The 24,852-nt window shown below is 40.7% G+C and overlaps 2 protein-coding genes and 1 long non-coding RNA gene across 3 annotated transcripts; all 3 read left to right on the forward strand.

Moving 5' to 3' along the window:
* The first annotated feature begins 1,038 nt into the window (after positions 1 to 1,038).
* Positions 1,039 to 7,355, forward strand: LOC137584445 (trans-1,2-dihydrobenzene-1,2-diol dehydrogenase-like). The gene is made up of 5 exons (XM_068299844.1): positions 1,039 to 1,087; positions 6,070 to 6,324; positions 6,389 to 6,680; positions 6,741 to 6,980; positions 7,066 to 7,355. Exons 1-5 carry the CDS (start codon positions 1,039 to 1,041, stop codon positions 7,331 to 7,333), a joined length of 1,104 nt encoding a protein of 367 aa, XP_068155945.1. The 3' UTR covers positions 7,334 to 7,355.
* A 2,453-nt stretch (positions 7,356 to 9,808) lies between these two features.
* LOC137587229 (uncharacterized) lies at positions 9,809 to 10,835 on the forward strand. The gene is made up of 2 exons (XM_068303553.1): positions 9,809 to 10,134; positions 10,194 to 10,835. Exons 1-2 carry the CDS (start codon positions 9,887 to 9,889, stop codon positions 10,528 to 10,530), a joined length of 585 nt encoding a protein of 194 aa, XP_068159654.1. The 5' UTR covers positions 9,809 to 9,886; the 3' UTR covers positions 10,531 to 10,835.
* Positions 10,836 to 15,345: 4,510 nt separating this feature from the next.
* LOC137587239 (uncharacterized) lies at positions 15,346 to 16,297 on the forward strand. The gene is made up of 3 exons (XR_011033893.1): positions 15,346 to 15,699; positions 15,756 to 15,944; positions 16,008 to 16,297. It is a non-coding gene; the product is annotated as an uncharacterized lncRNA (long non-coding RNA).
* The last annotated feature ends 8,555 nt before the right edge of the window (positions 16,298 to 24,852 follow it).

The raw sequence follows: 24,852 nt of genomic DNA on the forward strand, positions 1-24,852 counted from the left end.
TCTAAGTGTCTGAACTGAACATCGAGGAAACGGATTCGAATCCGAATTGTATGTTCTCGCAAAATATAGTTAGGTTGATAGTGTTCAACTATGTACAACTTTGCATTATCAAACGAGTAAATAATTATAAAATGAAACATACATCAATTTGCCAAATAGACGCCACAGGGTGCAAATATTTCTGGTAGGAGTAGGAGAAACTTAACTACTTGAAGTTAATGATGGTCTAAAACATTATCGCCCTTTGATGCCATAGATTAAAAATAATCACTATTACGTATACGACATGGATCCAATTCCTAATTCCAAACTCTTCTTAACCTTTTAACCAATACGAAAGTATAAAATATTCAACGAATTGTTAAAAACACTTTTTTTTCCTTTGCCATTTTAAAGATTGTCAATCAAGTCAAGTCAAAATGTAGTAGCAAAGAGTAACAGATGGCCATGCAATGGCAATTCGATGCCAAGATATGGAAATGTGAAAGATTGACTTTGGCAAAAGTTGTTCGAGCATGTGACTTGATGATAATGATAAAGATAATGATTGTGATGTTCAATTCCAAGCGTTGCCATGAGCCATAAAAAGAAAATAACGCGGCTGCGACACTTTTGGAACTGGCATAAGGCAAGGAGTGAGATAGGTAGCTAAGATGTGTGATATCTTCGTCATCTGCATACATTTTCTTCGCAAAGAAAAAGAGAAAAAGAGAGAGAGAGAGAGAGATAGAGATAGAGAGGGAGAAAAAAAGGCATGGTATTGTCATCGTTTATGTCGTCAAAGTGAAAATCCATGCGAGAAATTATATGTCAAAGTTTCACTTTTGATATGGCAAAGCATTCGCCCAACTGCAATGTAGTGTAGAGAGATAGAGGCTGAACAGACAATGGAGAGGGTGAACGGGTAGGGGCTGAGGTGAGGTGTGGTGCAGTTAGGCAAGGGGGTATGGGGGTCTGCGGCTACTGCTGGTATTGCAACGCACCACGCTTCAGTGACGCAGTGACAAAGACACATTTGTGGAAGACATAACGTTCAACATGAGGCATACGGATGAGGCCACTGCTCCGATGGGTATGATGGGCATGGGTAAGGGGTTTGCTGGGGTTTTCAGGGGGGTGTGGCCTACCAATTACTCGAGTTACTAGCCCAGTCAAAGTCCTGCACGCTGGAATCGGAGCAGAACGACAACTGGGATGCAGAGTGTGAGAGAGCGAGAGAGTGAGGGAGAGGAAGAGATAGAGAGGATGTCATTTGAAATGTATCCTGCTTTTTAGTCTTTCCTTCTCCGCCGCTTGTCGTTCTTTTCTAGCCATTTGTGCGTTGCCCTTTGCGTTATTCTCTACTTTTTCTTCTATTCTATACATTTTTTGTTCTCGGTCTTGTCTTTTTGTCTACGACTCTGAATCTGCCTTTGCCTTTGCCCATTGCCCATTGCCCATTGCCCATTACTTCCTCTTCGAGTGTTTCCTTTCTGTTGATTTTTCCTTGAGTTGTTGGCGCCTGCACGACGCCACCCAATTGTCCCTCAGCCACGTTGGCTCAATGGATTATTCCACTGGCCGGGTATATCCGATTGCAGTTCATTCGGTTAACAGTGGCTAAACCATTGTTCGAGCATCATTGGTGTATACGGGGCATCCCGTAGTCCATTCGGTACAAACCCTTTCCGTTTCCTCATGTCTCTGTGGGCATTTTCCGGCATCTTCTCGGCTGGGCATCATTCAAAGCTATGTAATCTACCCTACTTTACAGATGACAACGCAAAGAATGTTGGTCCTCATGGCTTGCCACCATCATCACAATCCATGCCAGTGTCCGGCTCTGGCCATCTCTGGCTCCATGGCATACTCAGTCTCAATCTCACCCATCTCTCTGTCGGTTGTGGTTCTTGTGGTCTCACTGTGGATACAACTCCACTCCATTCCACTTCACTTTACTGGACTCAACACGATTCTTGCAATTGCATTGCCACTTTATCAATGTTTGCGCAGTTTGCTTAATTTAATTTGATTTTACATTTGCCGCTCTGCCTTTTGCCAACACCTGCTCCTCCTCCTCCTCTCACATGCTCCACGCTCTGCGCCCACTCATTGTCTTTGTTTTAGCAACCCCAAAGTGACCCAAACGGATGATGACTCTCAAAATGTGACATCAATCTCCAAGTGCAATAAAAACAAAAGCAGTTGATCAGTTGCAAAATGTTTTCTTAGCCAATGGATTGGCCAAAAGAAGACGCTCCTAAAGCAAATAAAACTTTTGCCAAGAAATTGACTTTTTATCACAAATAGCTTATTGAAAAGAAAAGCAAAGAAAAGATACAAAATTTCCATTCCATATCTCAAAATGGCGATAGAATCCTGGGAAAGCCAAGCTAAGTTTTTAAGTTTATAAACGGTTCTAAAAATTCTCTGGCATGAGAGTTAATTCGTTTGATTAGTGAGACAAAAAGGGGTTGCTAAAGTAAGTCAATTATAAATGACTTTGGGTACAAAGTTTCATCCAAGGATGAATGGGATGAAAGGATACAAATTGGTCAACTGGTTAGAACGAATACAAATTTTTGGGTTTTGTATGCAATCAAGGTAAATGTAAACCAATAAACATGAATGTATTCAATGGATTCAAGTTGTTGCCACTTGGATTTATCCAGCTCGCATCGAGGATTTCATAATCATATCTACATATGTACATATATGCAAATGTATCAAATTTTCAGGCCCACAAAAACAAAATGTAAGCCAGGCGGCAACTGAACCGTAACATGTGTCGCCGGTCCCAGTTGCCACACATTCTCTCTGTAGGCTCACGCCCCCTTAGCAGCTTCCCCCGCCACTGGCCGCTATCCACTTACCTAGAACGCCCAATTTCTATCTGGTCTGTCTGGTTGGTTTGGTTTTCATTTCGTTCGTTCGTTTCGTTCGTTGGTGTAACGTAAGCCGCAAAAGGATTTTCGACATCCGCAGGGCCATGGCAGAGGGTGAAGGGTGAAGGGATGCAGGGTGGCCGCATATAAAATGTGAAAACCAAAGAATTATTGCCTTGTCGCTTGTCCCTGACCCGCATGGCCAGTAGACTGTGTGTATACATAGATGTGTGTGTGTGTGTGTGTGTGTGTGTGTGTGTGTGAGCCCAAGCATAATCTTTTTGCCAGGAGCTAGCAGTTTACAATTTGCCACTCCCCTCTACCGATGCTACAACCTCGCCTTCACTTAAACCTTTTGCATGCGAGGAGGTGTTTGGTTAAGCACATAATTAATACGAAATTTGATTGCCTCTGTCGCGATGGGAATGGATATGGGTATAAGGACGGCGGTTGGCTTATGGAAGGGAAGGGAAGGGAAGCGGGCAAAGGAAACGGATGCGGGTGTCTACTGTGTGTTTGTGTGCGAAAAGTGAAAGTCAAATTAAAGTAAACTTGGCTTGCCATCATGACTGACGTTGCTTGCCTGCGGTTTGCCGCTTAAACGCTTGCGGTTTAATTAATCGACTCATACATTGCTCTAGAGCTGATTGTTTCGGCATTCAACATACAATAACACACAATACGTCACTCGCATATGTATGTATGTATGTACATATAATCAACAGCAAAGGGGATTTTCAATTTTGTTACACAATCATTTTGACAAGAGCTTTACCACACCCAATTACCGGACTCCCGCTGATCCAATCAATCAGAGAACATATCACTTTAAAATAGTCAAAAATCGACCTCATAGGACTCTTCAAGTCCGATGAAATCACAAATTAGATCCTAGAAATGAAGTCCTTGTTAGCTTTTTTTTTTTTCGTGGCTAGCTAATGAGACTTTGAGAATGATGAATGAAAAGTTATTTCTTTGTGTCTCGCATGTCTAAGCGACTTTGCATAGTTTCGGTAAATTTTCGTATGTCTTTTTTTTTTTTTTTGTTTTCTGTTTTAATTTGCTTTTTGCCATGGTTGTTAGATGGTTTTTAATAACTTGGCCTAGAATGCTTTGCCAGTTGCTTTTGTTGTTGTTTTTGTTCTCAGGGCGCTTGGGCGCATTGAGGGGGCGCGCCTGCCTGTCAGCAGATAAAAACTTTAACTTTTGTGTGTTGCGGTTTGGTCGTCGTTCTGTTCGCTTCTTATGGCCAAAAATAAATCAAGCTAGCAAACTACTTTTGCCTCAAAATGATTAATTAACTGCATTTTGTGCTCGACCACGTCCGACCATGGCGACGATGACTTCCTTGGCTCCTCTTGGCTCCCAGTTTCCGCTTCAGTTTCAGTTTCAGTTTTGTGGGCGCCACTTCAATGTCTGAGTTAAGATATTATTAATGTGCTTGTTAGAATTGGAGGAGCCTTCCCAACCCAACCCAAGCCATGTCCATGTGCCATGAATTATGTGGGGGGAGTTGTTTTTTTTTTTTTGTTTGCCATCACAATTAACCGTAAGTGATGAGGCGGATACCAAAAAACTTAAGAGTATGGAGTTCAAAGTGGCAAATGGTCATCAGGCGATCAGCTTCATAGGGTAAACTTAAAGCAGCATTTGGCTTCGCTCTTTACTTTGTAGTTTGTTTTGTTTGCTGCCGTTTTCTTATTTTGGGGCTGGGGAGATTTCTCACTTTCTTTAGAAATAATAAGCAGCTTAAGCTGAGTCCAAGCTCCAGCAAAGCGAATAAAGAAAGTGTAAGAGGAAAACTTGTTAACGCTCCAGTTAGATTTCCCTCAGGTATCGAGTCGAATAGAGTGGAACTGGCAAAATGAAGCAAGAAGCCAGGCCAAGCATTGTGTAAGCCAACAATGACAGCGCTCGATATGATAATGATACAATTTCGATGAAGCTTAACAAGGATTAGGCTAGGAGCAGGCGCTGTCGATGTCGTCGTCGTCGTCGCTCTACGGATGAACGATGATGGCAACTAATTGGCAATGGGTGGATAATGTCCTGGCACCAACCCACTAGATACATATACATACATACATATATATATGTATGTACATATATAAAAAGCCAAGCCCAAAATCAAAATGGCAATCAACTATAATGCGAAGATGGAGAGCATGGGCTTGTCTGGCTTGGCCTTGGTCTGGGATGGTCTGGCCTGGTCTAGTCTGGGGATGCAAGTGACAATTTATTAATAAACAGCAGTCAGGTTGACTGGAGGAGAGGGCAAGTAGCCGATACAAGTAGAGCGTTCTCGTCGTCGTCGTCGTCGTCGTCTGCCAATTACCATTCCGGGCTATAAATTGCATGTCAGACGCCGTCGCGTTGCTTTGCTCCCTTTCCAATCACCAACAAAATTCGATAGAGAAAAAAAAAACACACACAGCATGAGACAGAGAGAAAGATAGAGAGAGGGAGAGAGTGAGAGAGAGAGAGACTGGGTACGAAAATTTCTGCCAGAGCTGCGTTTAATGGTGTCGATAAATTTCTGGAGCCTGTCAAAGAGTATGAATGAGAGACGATTAAGGGAATGGAAGTGGTAGTAGAAGCAAAAGAAGGCATAGGACTGTACTGAGACGACCAGGACTCTCGCTCATCAAATGTTTTGATCAACCCCAAAGGATCTAAAGACACATATGAATGTATAAATATTTAAATCAAGCCTTTGCAAACTTTCCAGATAAAGATGTTGTTTTGGAAAGCATTTCCAACTAACTAACTCTTTTCGACTGACAGTTAAAAATCGTTCACTTTGCTTTTCATCAACTAGTTGATTAGCTTTGCTTGGTGATTTTCCGTTCATTCAATTGAACTTGGTGTTGTTTTTGTTTTTATTACGGTCTTCAATGAAATTTGAAATATAAGTGCCCACTTTAAGTTAGAGATAAGTATGTATTATAATAATGTGACGTCAGACAATGACGGAGACTATTTTAGAGGCTCGCTTTAGGTTATCTTTTTTTTTTTTATGGGTTTTTCTAGTAAAAGTTTTGTTTGTCTCCTTGAAAATGAGAGAGAGGTCAACCTGAATTTTATTGTGAAATCGGATTTCGGTGGAGGTGGAGGTGTGTGTGGGTGTGGCAGAAATCAGAGTAACCAGAAGATAAGCGAATATCAGTCTGATTAAGTTTGAATTTCCAAAATATGGACTATTTAGGCCACCCCCCGAGGAAAAATTTGGACATTCAGCAATCAAACATCATGTCGTCGAAACTTTTGCGCTGGGGCATTGCATCTGCTGGCAAGATCAGTGAGGATTTTGTCATCGCCGTGGGTGCTCTGCCCTCCACTGAGCATAAGGTGCAGGCTGTGGCTGCCCGCTCTCTGGAACGTGCCCAGGAGTTTGCCCGCAAACATGAGATACCCAGTTCCTATGGTAGTTACATTGAATTGGCCCAAGACAAGGATGTGGGTAAGTACGAAGGAGTAGGAGTTGATTTGCCATCGGTTAATGTAAATGTAACTCTATTTTGCAGATGTGGTCTATATTGGAGCCTTAAATACCCAGCATTACGAGTTATCCGTGCTGATGTTGAACCATGGCAAACATGTGCTCTGCGAGAAGAGTCTGGCCATGAACAGGAAGCAAGCGGAGGGCATTGTGGCTGCTGCGAAGGTTAATAAACGTTTCTTCATGGAGGCCATATGGTCGCGTTTCTTTCCATCCTTTCAATATGTCAAAGAACTGATTGCCACCAAGAAAATTGGTGAGATACAAGCTGTGGAGGCTAATTTGGGCTTCCCCATGCTTGAAGTGGAACGTTTACAGTAAGCACCAAGAGTAATTGCGTTTGTGTGACCTAATCTAGAACAAATTTATGATTCTAGGAAACGTGATTTGGGCGGTGGTGTTATCTATGATCTGGGTATCTATGCCATTCAGGCCATTCAGTGGGCATTTCAAGAGAAACCCCAAAAAATAGAAGCGACTGGCACCTTGAATGCCGAAGGCATTGACAATGATGTCAGCGCCACATTGACTTACAGTGGCGGTCGTCAGGCTCACTTGCATCTCAGTTCCTTGGAAAAACTGAACAATACAGCTGTCATCACAGGCACCAAAGGCCACTTACCGTCACTTGACGGTAAGACACAATAGAAACGAATTTAACTAGGTAAATCGTATTGACAACTGATTATCCCACACTCACCCACCCCAGCTGATTGATTTCTATGGCCCCAACATACTAATCGATATCGATGGCAACAAAAAGGAATGGCAGCCACCTCAGGGTAAATATCCCACAAATTATACCAATACCATTTGCCTGCTATACGAAGCTGCTGCAGTGCGTCAATCCATACTTGCTGGTGAAACGGAGAATCAAAATGTTACCCATGCGGACAGCGTGTTGTTTGCCGAAATTCAAGATAGTTTAAGGAAACAAGTCGGTGTACTCAATCAATATGATGAGCAATAAATACATGTCTTAACAATGTATAGTCCCAATATGTCGATATGTTAGATCTTAAATAAGATCTAGCAAGAGTTTAAACAACTTATATTTTCTCTCTCTCTCTCAGTTATAATTCACAATTAGTTCTAGCAGAGAGCATAATATGACTTTACAGGGTTCTAGTCCTAACCATACGCACTTACTTGCGATTAGCAACAATTTGTAAAGCAATTAAATTCAAGTGCCATAAAACTTTATTTCTTATTTTTTCTTTTTGCTTTTGTTAGCAAGTAGCTGAAGAAAGAACAACAACAATATAAAAGCCAAAAGTTATGCACTTTTTTAAGTGAATATGATTGCATTCTAATGTCAAGCCATAAATTAGCAACTCGGCTTGGACTCTCCCTCCCTCCCGCTCTCTCTCTCCCTCACTTTCTCTCTCTTGGTTTTGAAACTACTTCGTTCTAGCCAGCACGCGATCCGTCCGGCATGTTTCCACTTGTGCACCACCACTACCACCACCACCATCATCCACTGCAGTGGAGTTGTTAGAGGAAGGAGAATCCCCACTGCGTGTTACGTGACAGGAGTATGTGAAACTTTTCAACTTGAACGAAAATTTATATGCTGAAAAATATATACCTAGCAAGCAGAAAAAAAAAAAAACAACCGAGCAAAAATGTGCGAAAAATTCGTAGTGGATGGAGCGGGAAGGGGTCAGTGGTTGGAGTAAAAGGGTTAGGAGATTTTTGTGCGGTTTCGCGTGCCACTAGAAAGTTGGAACGTGGCTACAGCTTCAACAGTTTTAGCTTCAGCTTCTGCTGTGGGGTTTTTTCCCCATCATGGTGGCTTCATGGTGGGCGTGGCAACATCATTGCAACGAAGGCTAAAGATGTCGGGATGAAAAACTACGTCTACGGCTTATGTGGCGGCAAAACTTTTTGACGCTTGATTTTCATGTTGATTGTAATCTTTTATTACACACACACACACACACACACACACAATGCACATTTTCTATTATTTTCCACGGTGAAAAGCCCTGAATGAAGAATGGTTTTGGTGGGTCGGAAAATGTGGTTTTGTTTTCTGCACATGCCTGGCAATTAAATCCTTTTTTTTTCAGGAGAAGCAATTAAAAATTTTTCTGCCATTGGCTAAAGGAATTTCATAAACTGAACTGAATCATTCGGATTAGAGCAGGTTGAATTAAAAATGTGCTGAGTTTTGCTGAGTTCTTTAGCATTTGAAATGCATTTCGTGAAACACTTGATTTGCCCATGTCAAAATGAAACTTGGCCATGGTCGCATCAACTGGATGGACAATGCGTAGATAGCTCTAGTTCTGACTGTGGCAGTTGCGGCCGAATCTTGCGCAAAATATATTTCGCTAGAAGGCGAAACACATGAAACATGTCCGCCAGTTAACGAGAAGGCTTCAACCAAAAATGCAATTCTCATTCGCTCATCCCATCCCATCCCATCACATGGTGATGGGCGCAACTGACCACGGCGCTGATTTGCATTTGCCGACGTAACCCAGAAAAGCCATTGTTAACCATGTGTACTGGGACAAGAAGATGCCTTGCATGCCGTTAGCCATTCGCCATTCGCCATTTGCCATTCACCAGGTCCCAGCTTTCCAATGTGTGTGTCCGAGTTTCCAATTTCCACTTGCCAGAATGTTACCATTCCCCCCCATCCAGTTTGTTGTATTTGAAATTTTTGGTGTGGGCGTTGCTTGGTCTTTGGTATTTTTTGGTGCCCGCATTCGTAACCGAAACTAATTTATATCCATTAGTCGTTCAATGGCGACGACGACGGCGACGAAAACCCACGGGAAATATTTTCGCTAATTGGCATTTGGCAGGCCACACTGAACTGGACAGGATAGGGACAGAGGACAGAGGGCAGGGCACAGGGACCGTGACCGTGACAAGGACCGGGACAAGGAGTGAAAGGAAGAGATCCGCAATATACCAGTAGGAGTCGAGCGGCAAAGCATTTTGTAATTAATCATTTTCTGATTTGGATTTGGCATTTGGACGAGAGTCTGGAAGGAATGGGATGGGGAGGGGAGGGGGGCGGTCTGAATTCTACCGTTGGTCCTTGAGCATTTTCCGGCTATTTGGCTTTGGCATTTTACGCGCCGTTAAAGTTTAATCGAAAAAGTATTTTTGTGGGCATCGCCAATGAAAATTCCAATAACAAAATGCCAGCAACAACAACAACTTGAACTTTTTGACTTTTTATGCCCGCCAGGAGAAGCCAACAGAAGAAGTTTCTGCCCTGGACAGAACGAACAACAAACAGGACCAAAATGAATGAGGAATGAAAATGATGGAATGGAAAAAAGCGAGAGACAGGTAATTTAGGCTTGATTAGTTGACCCAGAGACAGACAGAAGACAGAAGAATGAGAAGTAGAATGACAGAGAGAAAGATGCTGCTCATCATTCTAAAAACATGAAACATGAAAACTTTTCACATCATTTTGATTCCAACTATTGCCATGAATTGTACTTCAATATTTTAGATAGTCTTTTAAACAAATAGTTAGTAATAAACTGTGAACAAAATGGGCGCCATGTTGGGCGTTTCCCGTGGCCATGCCGATGCTCATTTGCCGACCACATCGGAAACAGCGACCGCATCCACATCGCCAAGTACCACATCCACTGAAGAGAAGCAAGAACAGCCAGAGAAGTCGGATGTCGCCCCTACAGATGACCACATCAATTCAAATCCAAATCAAATGAAAACAATCAAACCAAAGAAATCGAAATCGGAAAATGTTTTAAGCGTCATTGAAGATATACAGCGACTGTAAGTCATTTCATCTCATTGGCATTTTGAAGGCCACCAAAAGTTCCTCTCCTTATTAGACCCAATGAAGCCATCCATCAGGAATTCGATCGTCTGCTCGCTCATACTGGTCGTCACTTTAAGACTCAAGAAGCCAGACCCTGCGAGGATGTTTCACAACAATTGCAATACTGTCTACACCAAAATAATCAGCGTTCGTGCAAATGTTTCACTCTAATGGAACAGTATCGCCAATGTGTTTACCGGGCCACACAAGAGAAACTGGATATGTCGAGCGAAGAGGAGGAACCGCCCCTGATCCAAATTACGCCTCCAGTTGCTATGCCCAAGCCAGAGATGCCACTCCAACAGCAACGTCGTCGCAGCAGGTGGAAGTTCTGGACATGGTTTCGCTAAACTAATCCCCAAGGCTACCTATCCCCTTCCCGCATAGACCATTGCAGTCTGCTCAGACCTTTCATTCACATCAGTTTTGGTTTCATTTTTGTTTTACTTTCTTTTAGTTTGTTTTTTTTTTTTTTTTTGTTGGATTTTTTCCATGCTTTTGTAAATCCTGTTGCATTTATCTATTCAAAATTTGTAGTTCAGTGGCTAGCACCTAAAGTAAATTAGTCTGGCCCTCAGTTGGGTCCATGCCACAGTTTCCTTTTATCTATTCAATGTGTAAAAGGTTGGAATTAAGCAAATGCTCTTATTAATTAGGCAGCTACACAAAATCGTAAATGTTTACAGTGTATATTCCATATGAGGAATTTTTAGTCAAAATTAAATTCTCTTCAGTTGTTACATTTAAAAACTAATAAATATCATTTTCCATGATATTTAGAACATTATCTCCATATTGTTTTTTTTTTTTAGTTTATGACTTTGAAGAGAAAATTTTCAAAAGAGAACAAGTTTTCAAAAATATTAAGATATGGTAACTAAATTGTACTTTATTTAGTCTTAAGTACTTAAGTTGTCAACTATTTTTCCATTACTTTAAACAGTTTACTTCTTGCTTGCCACTGACTTGGATTAAATATTGTATAATGGCTGGCAGTTATTTGAAAAAGATGAAATTGTTAAGATAATTTCATGCGCTGCTGGAAGAGCTGTCAAGTCTTTAGCAGCAGACATCACTGTAAGCCATTGCAATATGCAATTCATGCACCAGATCCCATCCCCTGCCATTTGCCAACAGGGCCCACGGGCGATTTTCCTTTGACCCGACTCGAAAGTACTGTCGAAACGCTGTCTCTCTGCTGCATGAGAGAATAACTGTCTATTCATTCATTTAAATGTCTATATCCAGGCAAAATGTTCTACTCTATCCAGAAATAAAAGAAAGAGAAAGAGAGAGAGAGAGAGAGAGAGAGAGGAGAGAGTGAGACAAGATCCGGACACATCTTTTACTCTGCATTGCAATTTGCAATAAAAGTAAATCTGTTTGCCCCAACGCCGCCAACCCAACTCAAGCTTCATCTGGTTTGCTTCCAACATTGTTGCCTGGACATTCAGCGTTTGCAACAGCAGCAACAGCAGCAGCAGCTGCTGCCCATGTGTGTGCGGTTTCAGGTTGAAAGCCTTTCGGGCAAGGTAAGCAAACATTAGAATTTATTAAATCCAGCTCTTGCTGCTGCTGCTGCCACCTGCTCGTGCTTATGTTTCTGCCATCTCCGCCTCCGCTTTTATTTTACCTGTTCCACGGCAATGGCAAGTAGAAACCAGGAAAATTATTGCATATAGAACTCAACTTTTCGGTTTCGGTATGGCATAGAGAATTTTGTACTGGTAGGGACAACTAGGACATTCAACTTCACACACTCATTCATGGATATAAACCGAAATTCTGTGGCAAAAAACAAACAAACAGCAGCAAGAAAATAGAAACACCTTGTGAAAATAACATTTCAAAATGCTTTTGTTATATAGTATTTCAATTTTACAAATAGAGAGAAAAGAAGCTTTGGATTGTTTTTAAGGCTCTGTATCAAAATGATGCGAAGGACAAACTGAAAATCTCCAAACTGACTTTACCATGGCTTCTTTCAAAAAGGATATTAAAAATATACCTTGAGTAACAACTGCCAGCCAAAATCTTGTATATTTTTCTTGTAGTACAACTGAACATTTCTTAGCATCCTTTTAGCATTTTCCATCAGGCAGCATGACAAAGCCATAAAAACCCTTTTCTCTCCTTTTTTCCGGTGTGTTTGTGCGTGTGAGCGTGTTTTTTCCTCTTCTGTTTTTTGTTATTTTATGTTTTTTTTCTTTCTTTTTTAAGTTTCATTGCGCGTTTTTGGTAGTGCGAAAAAAAGTGTAGCATACATTTTTGGGGCGCTTTATAAAAAAAAAAGCAAACAAGTAAACTATACACACACACATACTCATAGTACATATGTATGTACATAAGAAGAGTATCACAAGAAGGAGCAAATCACAGCTCTCTCAAAAGACCCCGCCACCGCCCCTTTCCCACCCATGCCCCTCTTTTGGCGTCCTTCCTTTTGGCTGTTAATGCCCTTTGCCTGCTTTAGAACCAGTTCGTTTAGGTGGCGGTTATTCCTTTCTGTGTGTGTGTGTGGGTGGTGGGTATGTTGTTGTACTCTATTTTTTTGGCCAACAACGTTGTGCCATAAAGATTATTATGAAAGTATTTTACTAAGCTTCCTCTCTCATCCAACTCTTGCTCGCTTTCTGACCATTTACTAAGGGATACTCTCAGTTTGGTAGTTGGATTGCTCTGCATCTCTGTCATGCCATTTGGCTGGCTGGCTGGCACTTTTGAGGCTTTAAGTGTGCATGCATTATGCTATATGCTGCATACATATGTAATGGTGTGTGTGCATTCTCTCAAATAATATGTATGCATGGATAATTTATATCAGCATATGTTTGTTTGCACAAACGAAGGCACATGCAAGGCTTTAAATTTGATTTAAACTTTGGCCTTAGACAATTTGGATATCCACTTGGAAGCTCAAATGCAATTAAATGGTCAAGCCACAAAACAAATCAAGCGAAATACGCAGACAAAGGAGGAAGGAAGAAAGAAACATGCATCCACATCAACACAGATGCACATGTAGTATAATAGTTAGTACAATAGACGTAAGATGTTCTTCGTGTCCTTTCTCACTCTTGCCCTCCACCTAACTATCCCTGTTACTCATTCTTAGATCATATCATTTTGTCTCTCTTACTCTTGGCATACGGCAAAGTCTCAAAATTAATGACAGCACTTGCTGTAATGTCATTCAGTCAATTCAGTCAGACACTGAACAACATAAAACCAATAACCAAGTTGGAAATTATCGTTTGAAGAAACTTTCATTTCCAAATATTACTGAATTTAAATTTTCAATTAAATGCAGTTTTCTTTTGGGTTTCCAGTTTAAATTAGTTCAAAACATATAACTTGCTGTTCAGTGTCTGGAGTAGCTGGCAACAGGAATAGCCATTTCAAAAACAAAGAGCAGCAGCTGCATCCAACCAATTCCAACAACTCTGGCATTATGCCCATGGCCTTCAGACCTTGGTGAAATTCTTGTGATATGCTTGTAGTTTTGGCCAGATGGCAGATGCATCTTTTGGTTGGATGTCAGAGTAGTAAGTAGCATATGGAAATCAGATGGAAATGGATAGAAGACAGACAGACAGAGGGAGGGAGAGAGACAGGACAGGACAGGAATAGGTGTGTGTGGGTGTGTGGGTGAAAGGGTAAAGGCAAACTAAAGCCAAAGTTGTTTGTTTTTACATATGTATGTAGACGTCAGTCTTCAGTTGCATGGCATAAGTGCATTTGTCTGTTATCCTGACGAGCTTTTGTTTCACGCGGGTTCCAGACCCACACCCAGCACTGAAGCATACAGCATGCCATCCTATGCTCTATTCGATTGCACCCTGCCCAGCCCCCCAGCTCTCCAGGCCAGCCGAGCCAAGGCATCATTCCACTCCATTCCAAGCACTTGTTTTCAACGGAATCAATTTAGCGTAAGAAGTTTCTGCTCCCGGCTCACAAGTTGTTGTCATGTGCAGACAAGGGAGCCGAGTTCTCCCTCCAAGAGGGTTGGCGAGGAATGGATGGATGGATGGGATGGATGGTTGGGTGCCGGATATTTTCTGTCAGTGGTCTCAGTGTAGTGCAATTATGCCAACGCCAGCTGCCACCCGGACCCGTTTTCCTGCTCCGCCTGGTTGTCGTCGCTCTATTAATCAAAAGTTATACAAAAAGCCAAGAGAAGTTCACCACACGACTTGCCTTCAGATCTCCCCCTTCAGCTCCTGCTTATCCTGTTTTCACTGCTTATGCTTCTGTATATGTATATATAAATTTTCCTTTTTGGGTTGTTTTTTTTTTCTTTTATCCTGTTTGCAATTTAACTTTGCTATGAGACGAGGCTCTTCATAAGTTGAATAAATAAAAAAACCGACAAAAAAGAGAACAGGAAAATAAAACAAGATATAATATTTTATGAACGATCCCCCCTCTCCCCACTCTGTCTCACCATCTTTTTTTCTCTATTTCTCTCTCTCTCTCTCTCTCTCTTTCTGTCTCTCTTTCTTTCTGGCCACTCTTATGGCCCTCATAAATAAATAAAGCAGCCAAACACAATCAAAAACCAATGAAGCAGACCGGCAACCACAAATGATAGGCGGAAAGGCAGAGGGGTGTGAGCACACACACACACACACACACATACACAACATCCTCATCATCAGCGGCAACAGAAACAGTTTCCTCATCCTCGTCATCATCATCATCGTCATCGTCCTTATTGTTGTCGTTGTCGTTGTCGTTGTCCGCTTTGTCGACGCCGTCGTGCCGTGTAATCCTTGCCTCTTGTTGACTTTATCTTCATTTGGGCCCTAATCGAAGCCATCAAGCTAAGACCTATTGAACCGGTAAACCATTCTCAGACAACCGAAAACGTTAACCATTATTTATATATTATAAATTTCTATTCTATTCCAATTTAAAATGGGTAAATGAAATCAAAAGTTTCGGTTATTATTGTGTATATTGCGTTTATGTTCAATTTAACAAGTTCAACGGTGTCGGCAAGTTACTGAATGTTAGTGATGCCAGTGTTGATAAACTTCTCCTGTGTTTTCTCCAGTGTTGATAAATCACAAAAAGTCAAACTATCAAAAAGTTGAAACGGAATCGCTATATCCATGACTTTTTCAATCAAATCAAATTCAGCTACGACCTTAGGTACCGAGTGGTTGTAGTTTAGTTTCAGTTTAAGGTTTCCCAAACGAAGTTCGAAATTTTCAATATAAAATACAAGTTTTCTTTTTACACCTTACACATTACAAATAAGTATAATTTGTACATTTTCAGGTTGTGATTTTACCATGGCAAGTCTAATGAAGGACTTACGAGAGATGACGTGCTATTTGTCGCGGCATTACTTCCAAACATCGGTCATTAATTGTGATTCGAATAAGAGATGGAAATTTCTCGAACTAACATCCGGATTCGGGAAACTGAAAGAATATGTGACATCCTGCTCGATTTGCATGGATTTCCTTCCATATACCAAGTGGTGTGTAGTAGTCTTGGGTGTTCTTGGAGTGGTAAGTGAACCTCCTCTCTTGCGATAGGTATTTGGAATAATCTTTGATCTGTTCAGATCTACAATATTATTGAATTCGCGTTATACTACTTTCGTAGTAAGGGTCAGTCCTGGAGTCAGTCCACCGGATTGAATTCGAAAAAATCATCGCACAATTGGAAAAGATCTTGCTTTCTTCGTCTTCGTCTACTTATTAAGTTTATCGAGATTCAGTGTGGGCTGCTGCTTCTTTATGGTGTGCTGAAGGTAAGTCTAGATTTCTCTCTTTGTCTCCCTCTCTCTCACTTTACGTTTTCCCCTCTTCTGTAGGTTTCTCCAGACTACTTAGCACCATGGCTACTAGTAAATGGTTTCTATTTGGCCATCAACTTTTTTACAGAATTACTGAATTATGTCTTTCGCAAGCTGACAATGCGCGCCATCCTCAGTTATCTTGTGGCGGTGATGTCGCAGTATTTGGTGAGCTGCATCAAAAAATCATACACCGAGACTTTGAAGTACAAAGCGAGTTCCTGGTAGGATTGGATGACAATCAATACTACATATCGAGATTTTGGATGAGATCAAAAAAGTTTAAATACAACAACCCCTAGCTATCATCTTTTGTTTATCTTTTTTACGGGTATGATAAGTGGTCGCCACTTGATATGGCGCAGATGTCCAACAAACAAACAAACAAACAAACCGAAAAAAAAGAAGTAAGGTTTTTGCCATTTTCACATATACACAAGAGGGTGGAATTTGAAGCAAAAAGTTTTCCCAGTTTCTGTTTTCTGTTTAATTTAATTTGCTTTAGCATTTTAACTCGATTTTGCCCCATGAACGCTCGTTTAGAGCTAGGCGACAACTTTTTTAATTGCCAAGTGTGTTTGTGTGTGTGTCGAGATAGGTTCTGCCATTCGCGTGGGTTGTTGGTGGTGCTGCTGGTGGAGTGTGGGATTGGTGTAATATGTTATCATTTGAATTAAAACTCGGCAAATGAAAAACCTACCACAAGTGTGTTAAAAATACATATATATAAATGCAGAGGCGGAAAAGAAAAGGGAATGTCTTCCCTCCTATAATTTTCTCCACCAAAACTCTTTGTGTGGTGTGAAGCTTTTTAGCAGAGTTGATTAAACAAATGAATTCCACAAACTACTCTTTACGAAAAGTAACACCTAAAGCAACACCTAGAATGTAATTAAGAATACTTTCTGAAAGTTTGAAGTATGTCTTGTAAATGGATTCAAGGATATAGCTTCATTTGTAAGGATGTAACTGGAATTTCTCGAAAACTTTAAATAGAATCGGTTTTCTGGAGATGAGTCAAGTATAATGAGAGCATGAGAATCAACTTTAGGACTTATCTTATATATAGTTTTCAAGTGAGATTCAATTGAATAATTGAGTTAATATGTAGAAAAAAGAAACACAAACAAATGGGTCTAATATATATGTATGTGTGTGTTCGATCATTGAGGAATTTTGTTGGCACCAAATTTAGGTAGTCTTTTATATTTTGGTCTTGAACGTTTTGCATCATTTGACTTAATGAACCTTAAAGACAATAAAACGCTTAAGCACACTGTCTTGACACGCCTACAACACACACACATACACACACACACGTTGTGTCAACGTCAAACATCTTCTGTTGGCATTTCCGTTTGGCCTGGCATCTCATTCTCTCTTTAGCATTTTGCTCTGTTTCTGGTCTTGATGCCTTTTTGCAACTTTTTCTGTACTCGCGTCATAATTTCTATGAATTTTATACACTTTGATAAGCATTCCATTGGCATGCGAGTCACGTTCGCAGTGCTTGCTGCCACGCCCTGAGCTAAGACCAGCCCCCCAAAAGACCAGCCCGCTCCACAGCAGTTGCCATAAACCTCCACTCATTTCCGATCCCCTCTTAGTGTTTGTGTTGTGAACTTTTGGCGTCATTCATGTAAATCAGGCCAGCGACAATTAAAAGCGCCAAGCACGACAATACTTAGAGCTAATGGACACAGACCTGAGACAGAGACAGAGACAGAGACTGAGAGAGGGATAGAGACTGACTGTATGTGAACTGTGATGGAGCAAGGTGTTTGGAGATGGCAAAGAAATGGGTGGCACGGGGCATATTGGTGACGTCTCGTGGCCAAGCCTTTGGCGCTTCCGTTGCCATTTCCGCTTGTTTGTCGAAAAGTGTAAACAATTAAATTTTAATTACAATTCGCATCGTTTGACAAGGAAAGTGGTAACTTGGACATGAACATGGACATGTCACAGCGTTAAGTGGGCGTGGCATGCAACTTTTTTCAACTTGACAAACCCATTAGACAGACGAGTGAGAGAGAAACCTGGCAACCTAAGCAAAGTAAACCAAATGAAACCAAACCACCAGACCTCATTTCCGGCCACGGCCTCAACCTCTATGTATGTATGTATGTGCTTTTGGTTTAATTTATGGGGCACCTACGCTCCAGACTCATGTCTATCTATCTCTCTCTCGCTCTCTCTCTCTCAGTCTCAGTCTCAGTCTGAGAGTAGGAATTTCACATCTTATGGCCAAAGTGCTTGTAAATTAAACTCCTGACAGTTAATAGAAAACCGAAAGCCTCTCATTTGGCACATTTGTGGTATAGGTTTTTATAAACTTCATGCGGTTTGATGGATTGCCAGCTTAGTTTTAGCCAGTTAACTGCCAAGAGTCGACAATTTATGCACACACGCACACACACACACACACACACAATCAGAAAAGGTGTTGAGAGCCATAAAAAAGCACAAAAACACACACACACTGTGCTCACACAGGTTAAAGAAGAGGTGAATACTAATGCCCTTTAAAATGATGGGTCACGTTAAGGCAAAAGTGTGAATATGATTTGTTTCCTGATCGTTTTAATGAAAGGAGAAAACATGACGAGCCGGATATCATATAAGAATGTAAATGACAGTATTTTTAACAGGATGAGAGAACAATTGAAACTGCAGGATATGAAACGATCCTTTATCAATCAGCATTCCAATTGTTGTCTAAACAAAAAGTACAACAAAATTTGATCATAAAATTTTATAAATAATTTACTATGCAGATATGTTGAATGAAGTTGCTAATGCAAGAGAACGAAACTTTTGGGCTGCATCTAAATTTAAGCTGTATATTCAACATGGCAACATTTTTGGCTAATCCGAAATGTCGTCGCCTGGCATATAGGACATGTCATGAGACCTATGAGATCCAAAAGTCCAGAGACTAGAACCTTGTAATCGGTAACAGCAGCAGCAGCAGGAAGAAAAGGATGACACCACTGATGAGGAGTGACAGCGTTCCTGACAATGCCGCTGCTTCTAGTCCTGCTGCTACTGACCCAGTTTATGTCAAAAGTTATGGCATAAGCCGCCATCTCCATGCAGCGACAAGTGACTAGTATGCAGGGTGAGAACGAGAGGCGGAGGGGGGGGCCAAATGGGTAACATGGAACGGTAGTTGCAACACATTTCCTGTTGCCAACATGCAAACATGTTGGCGTTACCGACTCCAGCTAGTAGTACCTACATGGTACGTAGGAAGGAGTCCAGGAAGAAATCCATCAGGATTTGCTGTGGCCTAACTCATTGCTCCAGTGAGAGATGGCATACACAGAGAAACACAGAGGGTGGACAGAATGAGAGGGCTGCAGAGATGGAGAGAAAGATATACACGTTGACTCAAAGATGCTCATCGATGTTTATTTGCTGCCACTAAACTTCGATAACAATAAAATATGATTTTTGCCTTCTATGTAAACAAACTCACAAAAAAAAAGGACACACACACACAGACACAGACACACTTATATACACACAACCAAAAAGAAATTAAGGAACTGGCCAAAATCTTCGTTTCCTTTAAAAAAAAAAAAAAAAACAAGGGGATAGCGGGGACCAAGTCAGAAAGTAAAGATTTTTAGGGGAAAAAGCAAATAACAACAACGAACCAAAGCAACATACGAATAAGAAATTACTCTTTCGAAACAGCAAGCAAAAGAGAGTAACAGTAAATAGATGGGGAGGCAAATACAAACAAGAAAGCAGAGAAAAGAGGAAGCAAAAGGGCTAACAGCAAACACATCTAACACAAGGCAAGTCAAAAGTATCTTTGACGTCTTTTCTAAAAGATAGTGGCAAAAATATACACAAACATATACTATATAGAGGAAAACCCGAGAAAAATTATTTGAAAAGCTTCTTGAAAAGTGCAAGAAAAGCCAGCAGAGAAAGAGAAAACGTGTAAAAAACAAATTAAGATCTAGAAAACTGAGAAAAAAATGCCGACTAAAAAAAAAATTAAAAACTAAGAAACAATATTTAGAAGGGGATGTAAAAAGAGAAGGAATGGAAAGAAGGGAACTGAACAAACAGGAATGAAATAAAAAAGGCAAAGAGATTTAAAAAATGTGGAGAAGACTATCGGAAAATAATGGAATGAAAAGATATTCAATAGTAAAAAGAATAGAAACGAACAAGAATGAAAAATTGAAGAAATGAAATGGAAAATGTATTCGAAATCTAAAGATAAAATATGTGATATGGAGAAAAAGAAAGAAATGGTAAGAAGAAAACTAATAGTCACAGAGAAATAGAGTGAGAAATCGAATAAATAGAGACATCATTTAAGACACAACTTAAACTAATCTTGATTACTAACCTATTTAAAACACTTACCCCACCGAATTTCTATGAACGACAAATTGAACTCAAAATGAACCTGGAATCGAATGGAATAAAAAGTGAAAGCATTCTGAATCGATGGTAATTCCGAGTTCAGTTCATGACTCTCACTTATAGCTGGCGGATCAGATTGTTGTTGCTATCGTTGTTCCTTTTTTTGTTCCTCTTCGTGTTCCGGATTCATGTCAAAGTTATCATACCTTTTCCCCGATGAGTGAAGATATTACACAAAAATGTATTACACAAAAAATGTGTGAGAGAGAGAGAATAGAGTGAGAGAGAGAGTGAGAGGCGGGGATTGGGCGGAGGGGGAGCAGAGAGAAAAACGACAGACGTGACAAAAATGCTTAAGTGAAAAGTTACGAACGTCGGTGACGGTAGCGGAAATCGCTTTTCCTTTTTTCCCCACATCTCTTTTTTTTGTGTTTTTTTGAGGGTATCTGTTTTTTTTGCTCTTTTCTCATTTGTGTGTGTGTGTGTGTGTCGTTGGTTTTCTTCGTGTCCTTTTCTTTTGCTCATCCATTCGCATTGGTCTCACTCACAATTTTTGTTTGTTGTTACCCCGCAAAAGTTTTTCGCGCATTTCGGTTTTCGTTTAGGTTTTCCCATGTTGTGCGTGTACATATATGGGTGAGTGTGTTTTCCTGCTGTTTTTTTCTTCGGGTTCCCCTTCGCCCTTTCTTTCTCTTCGTTCATCTGGCTTGTTTTGCTGCTTAATATTTTCTTGTTTACGCTTTTGTATATGGCGGGTCTGTTGTTTATCATGCTGCTGCCGCCAATGTTCCCTCAAACAAAAAAAGGATGCGAATCCTTCTAGCCAGCAGCGAGCAGACGATGCTCCGTTGTCTTGTTGGGTCGCTGTCGCCTTCTGTCTCTTTCGGCTTTTACCGCTGTCAAACTTTTCACGCACGCCTGCAGCCGGCAAGCGATTTCCCGGCTTTCCCCCTGGCAACTGGCACGGGTTGAAGTCGATGCGCACCAAATCGATTTCCGCTTCATTACGCTGCCAACGCTTCTGGGGTCCACGACTGAGTGTGGAGGAGGACTCCGCCATACTCTCCTCTATCTCTTGCTCACTGCGTGTATATGGAGTAAGCAGCCCAAGCACTTCAAATCGTATCAATCATCTTTCAAAAACACTTTACGCACAGGACGAGACAACAAAAGCAAGAGGAATGTGTGCCAGCGAGTGTGTGGCAACATTTTACCGCCCCAAACACAATAACAACTCATATGTCAGAGAGACAGAAGACACACACACACACACACACACACATACAGAGGCACAAACAAGACTCTGCAAAATTGTTTGTTTGTTTATTTGCTTTGCATGCCATGCTCCCCTCTTACCCCTAAAGACCATTGTCTGTCACATTGCCGTATATGTATGTATGTGTGTATATTAGTATTTGGATATATTTAGGTATATATACATATAAAAGTATGTGTATGTGTGTGTGTGTGTGTGTTTTTCTTTTTTTGGCCCGCTTTTATGTCATTTTTCAAGTTTACACAAAATATTTCAAGTGTTTGATGTCTTTCGCACCCAAGAGGCATAAATTTTCTCTTTTTGGAACATCTCCAGATGCTCCCCCTAACGTAAGCCCCCGTATCATGACTGGGCCGACCAAACCAAACTCAATTAAAATGTAAGCCAAACCGCATAGCGTAACCAGCAGTCAGATTTATTCATACATTTGCATATATACGAGTGTGCACGTCTGTATGTGTGTACATGTTGGCTGTGTGTGCATCTATATAAATATTGCGCATACGCCGCGTAAATCCATAATTGCATTTTGTTTGTTATCGCCGCAGCGTGAGGTAGAGAAGCCAATGCCATGCATTATGCAGAAATTCCATTTTGTTCCAAGGTTTGAAATACAATTTCACCCACATTTCACTCAAAAAACATTACAACAAATTAAAATCGTCCCACTTTCCCTTATTCATCTGAATCTCAATTAGTTTCGAAAGATTTAGAATGTTGGAAATGTTTTCAATAGCCATGGACACATTTGTTTTTTCTTCTCCGTCTACCATTTTTCTCTATTCGTTTTTCTTTTTTCTTTCTCGTTGTTCACACGAGCTTTTTATATGCATTTCGTTGCATTTCCACTTCAATTTGAACGTGCAATGTATTTTTAAGCACTCAACTGGCGAACGCGGGGCAAACGTGGGTGTGTGTGTCGGTGATTCTGTGGGGCGTGGCCAGTTGTGTATGTTGGCAACAATTGCCAAGTGCAGCAGCCAGGAATGATCATCATCATCATCATCATCATCGCCGTCATCATCATATTCCACATCCCCAGCCACATCAGCACAGCATTCTCATCATGATGATTGCCACTTGAGCGCATTTTAGTGTAGAGCTTCTGCTTCAGCGAGAGTTTTTTTTTATCCATGGCATACTTTTCAGCGCAAAGTTGCGTGAATGTGAGTGTGGCAACTCTGTCTGTGTGTGGGTGTGTATGTGTGTGTGTGTCTGCGTGTGCGTGTGGTCAATTATTTGCTGCTACTTTATAAACTGCATCCATTTTGTTTTGCTTATAAAGCAACGTAGTGCATAAATTGACCAGAAAACTAAAGTCCAACAACAGCCACTGCCGCCAAGTGAAACAGTAGGCGGATGGGCGTGTTCATTTTGTATATGTCTGTGTGTATGTGAGTGTACTGGATATTGCTATGCAATTTTGTGGATTTTTCAATTGGCATAAAAATTTCAGCTTGATACCTATCTGAAAAAAATAGAAAAATAAACTAACCAATTTTCATCAATTAAAGTATCATTTTCATTTCAATAAAAAATGTTCTATAATCCCAACAATATTGGCAACTTTTCATTTGTTTTGTCGTTTAAAGGGTTATAGCTCTTAATTTTAATTAAAACTAGCCATGTCCATCAGTCTGTGACTTTGTCTGCCTTCTTTTTCATCCAAAAGGATCCGTTTGGATTAAAACATGCTCCTTTTAGATCGACATGCTACAGACATTGAACTTCTCGGATTCCCTTTCCCTTAGGGAAGTTTGGTGCATGATGTCCTTCGAATGTTGCTATAGTGAGGAAAGGTTAGGAGTCGACACGACGAAATTACTAGAAACTAGTTTATTAAAGTAGTTTGATTTGATAATTAGCAAGATGTGTATTATAAGGATACGAAGGATGTAAAAATATCCTGTTAAAATTCATCAACATGGTATCACTTGAACTGATTTTAAAGTTCCTCTTAATGAAAAATAACTTTTTTTTTCTTCCTTGTACTATTTTATTTAACCATGTTAGGTGGCAACTAATTTGGGTTTTTTTTTTCTCCCTAACCAGGACATATACGCACTCAATCAGCTGGTACAACCACACACACACACACAAACAGACATAGCAATTCGACAGATGAAAAACTTTTCATATAAATTACAACAATGCCACTTGGCTTAAGCTCACCAAAAAAAGAAAAGAAGAAAAAGAATGGGCCAGGTGGTTTAGATTTACATAGTCCTCTGGATGAGTGAACTTCGGAGAAGGAGTATGGAGAAGATGGAAACTGGCACAGGGGGGATTATGGGGTAGATGAACTTTCATCATTTAACATTCACTTCAATGAAGCGCTAATATTTATTGAAGAAGCGAACTCGGCTGCTAAATGCTGCCTCACCTTTTTGCTTATTCGTCTATTGTTCGTATAGGTAGGTCAGGTAAAAGGCAAACAACAAAAGAACACGCACACCTACACAAAAAACACACACACACATACACGCACATGCTCAGCTGGCTCTCCCTTGGCATTCACCACATTTTCGATAATTTGAAAGTAATTCGTTTAAAGAAATTTACGTGATTTGCTTAACAACCAATAACAAAAACGAAAAGTATTCCCATTGTGTGTGAATGTGTGTGTATGAGTGTGTGTGTGGGAGGTTTTTTTTTTTTTGGTAGATTGATGGCATAACCAAAGGATGGGTAAGCTACCAAAAATTGAGTTGTTCAATGACACGCCATATTCGTTGGGCATGTGATCTTTTGTGGGTTAATATAATGCCAAATGAAGAGAGAAAAATGAACCCAGTGGAAGGGGGAGAGATACTTACATAGATAGATAGATGGATGGATGAATGAATGAATGAAGAGAGAGAGAGAGAGAGAGAAGGAATCATTTTTGTTGCCTAATCACTGCTTTGGGGATAGCAGAAACGTGCCCACTCCCACGCTCGAGGTCGAGGATAGGGTGAGATTTGTGTGGCGTAGATGAGATGTTGGCAGAGACATAGTGAGTCAGTGAGACATTGGTGAAGAAGTAGCAACAGCGAAAGTAGCCGCAAGTAAAAGTTTTTCATCTGTCCCATTCTCGTACCCACAACAAGCAGCCACTCCATTCCCACTCCTGCGTCCCTTGTACCCACCAAACCACTTAGCCAATTTGGGCCAAAAGAAAATTTGTAGGCTATAGAAAGTTTTCGTCTTCTGGCCAAGCGT

Source organism: Drosophila tropicalis, unplaced genomic scaffold (genome assembly GCF_018151085.1).
Source record: "Drosophila tropicalis isolate 14030-0801.00 unplaced genomic scaffold, ASM1815108v1 contig_158, whole genome shotgun sequence".
Taxonomy (NCBI): Eukaryota; Metazoa; Arthropoda; class Insecta; order Diptera; family Drosophilidae; genus Drosophila; species Drosophila tropicalis.

Coding starts and splice junctions, on each gene's coding strand:
- LOC137584445 (XM_068299844.1), top strand. CDS start 1,039: ATGAGGCATACGGATGAGGCCACTGCTCCGATGGGTATGATGGGCATG. Junction 1,088..6,069: donor GATGGGTATGATGGGCATGG/GTAAGGGGTTTG, acceptor TGGACTATTTAG/GCCACCCCCCGAGGAAAAAT. Junction 6,981..7,065: donor ATCACAGGCACCAAAGGCCA/CTTACCGTCACT, acceptor CCACACTCACCC/ACCCCAGCTGATTGATTTCT.
- LOC137587229 (XM_068303553.1), top strand. CDS start 9,887: ATGGGCGCCATGTTGGGCGTTTCCCGTGGCCATGCCGATGCTCATTTG. Junction 10,135..10,193: donor ATTGAAGATATACAGCGACT/GTAAGTCATTTC, acceptor TCTCCTTATTAG/ACCCAATGAAGCCATCCATC.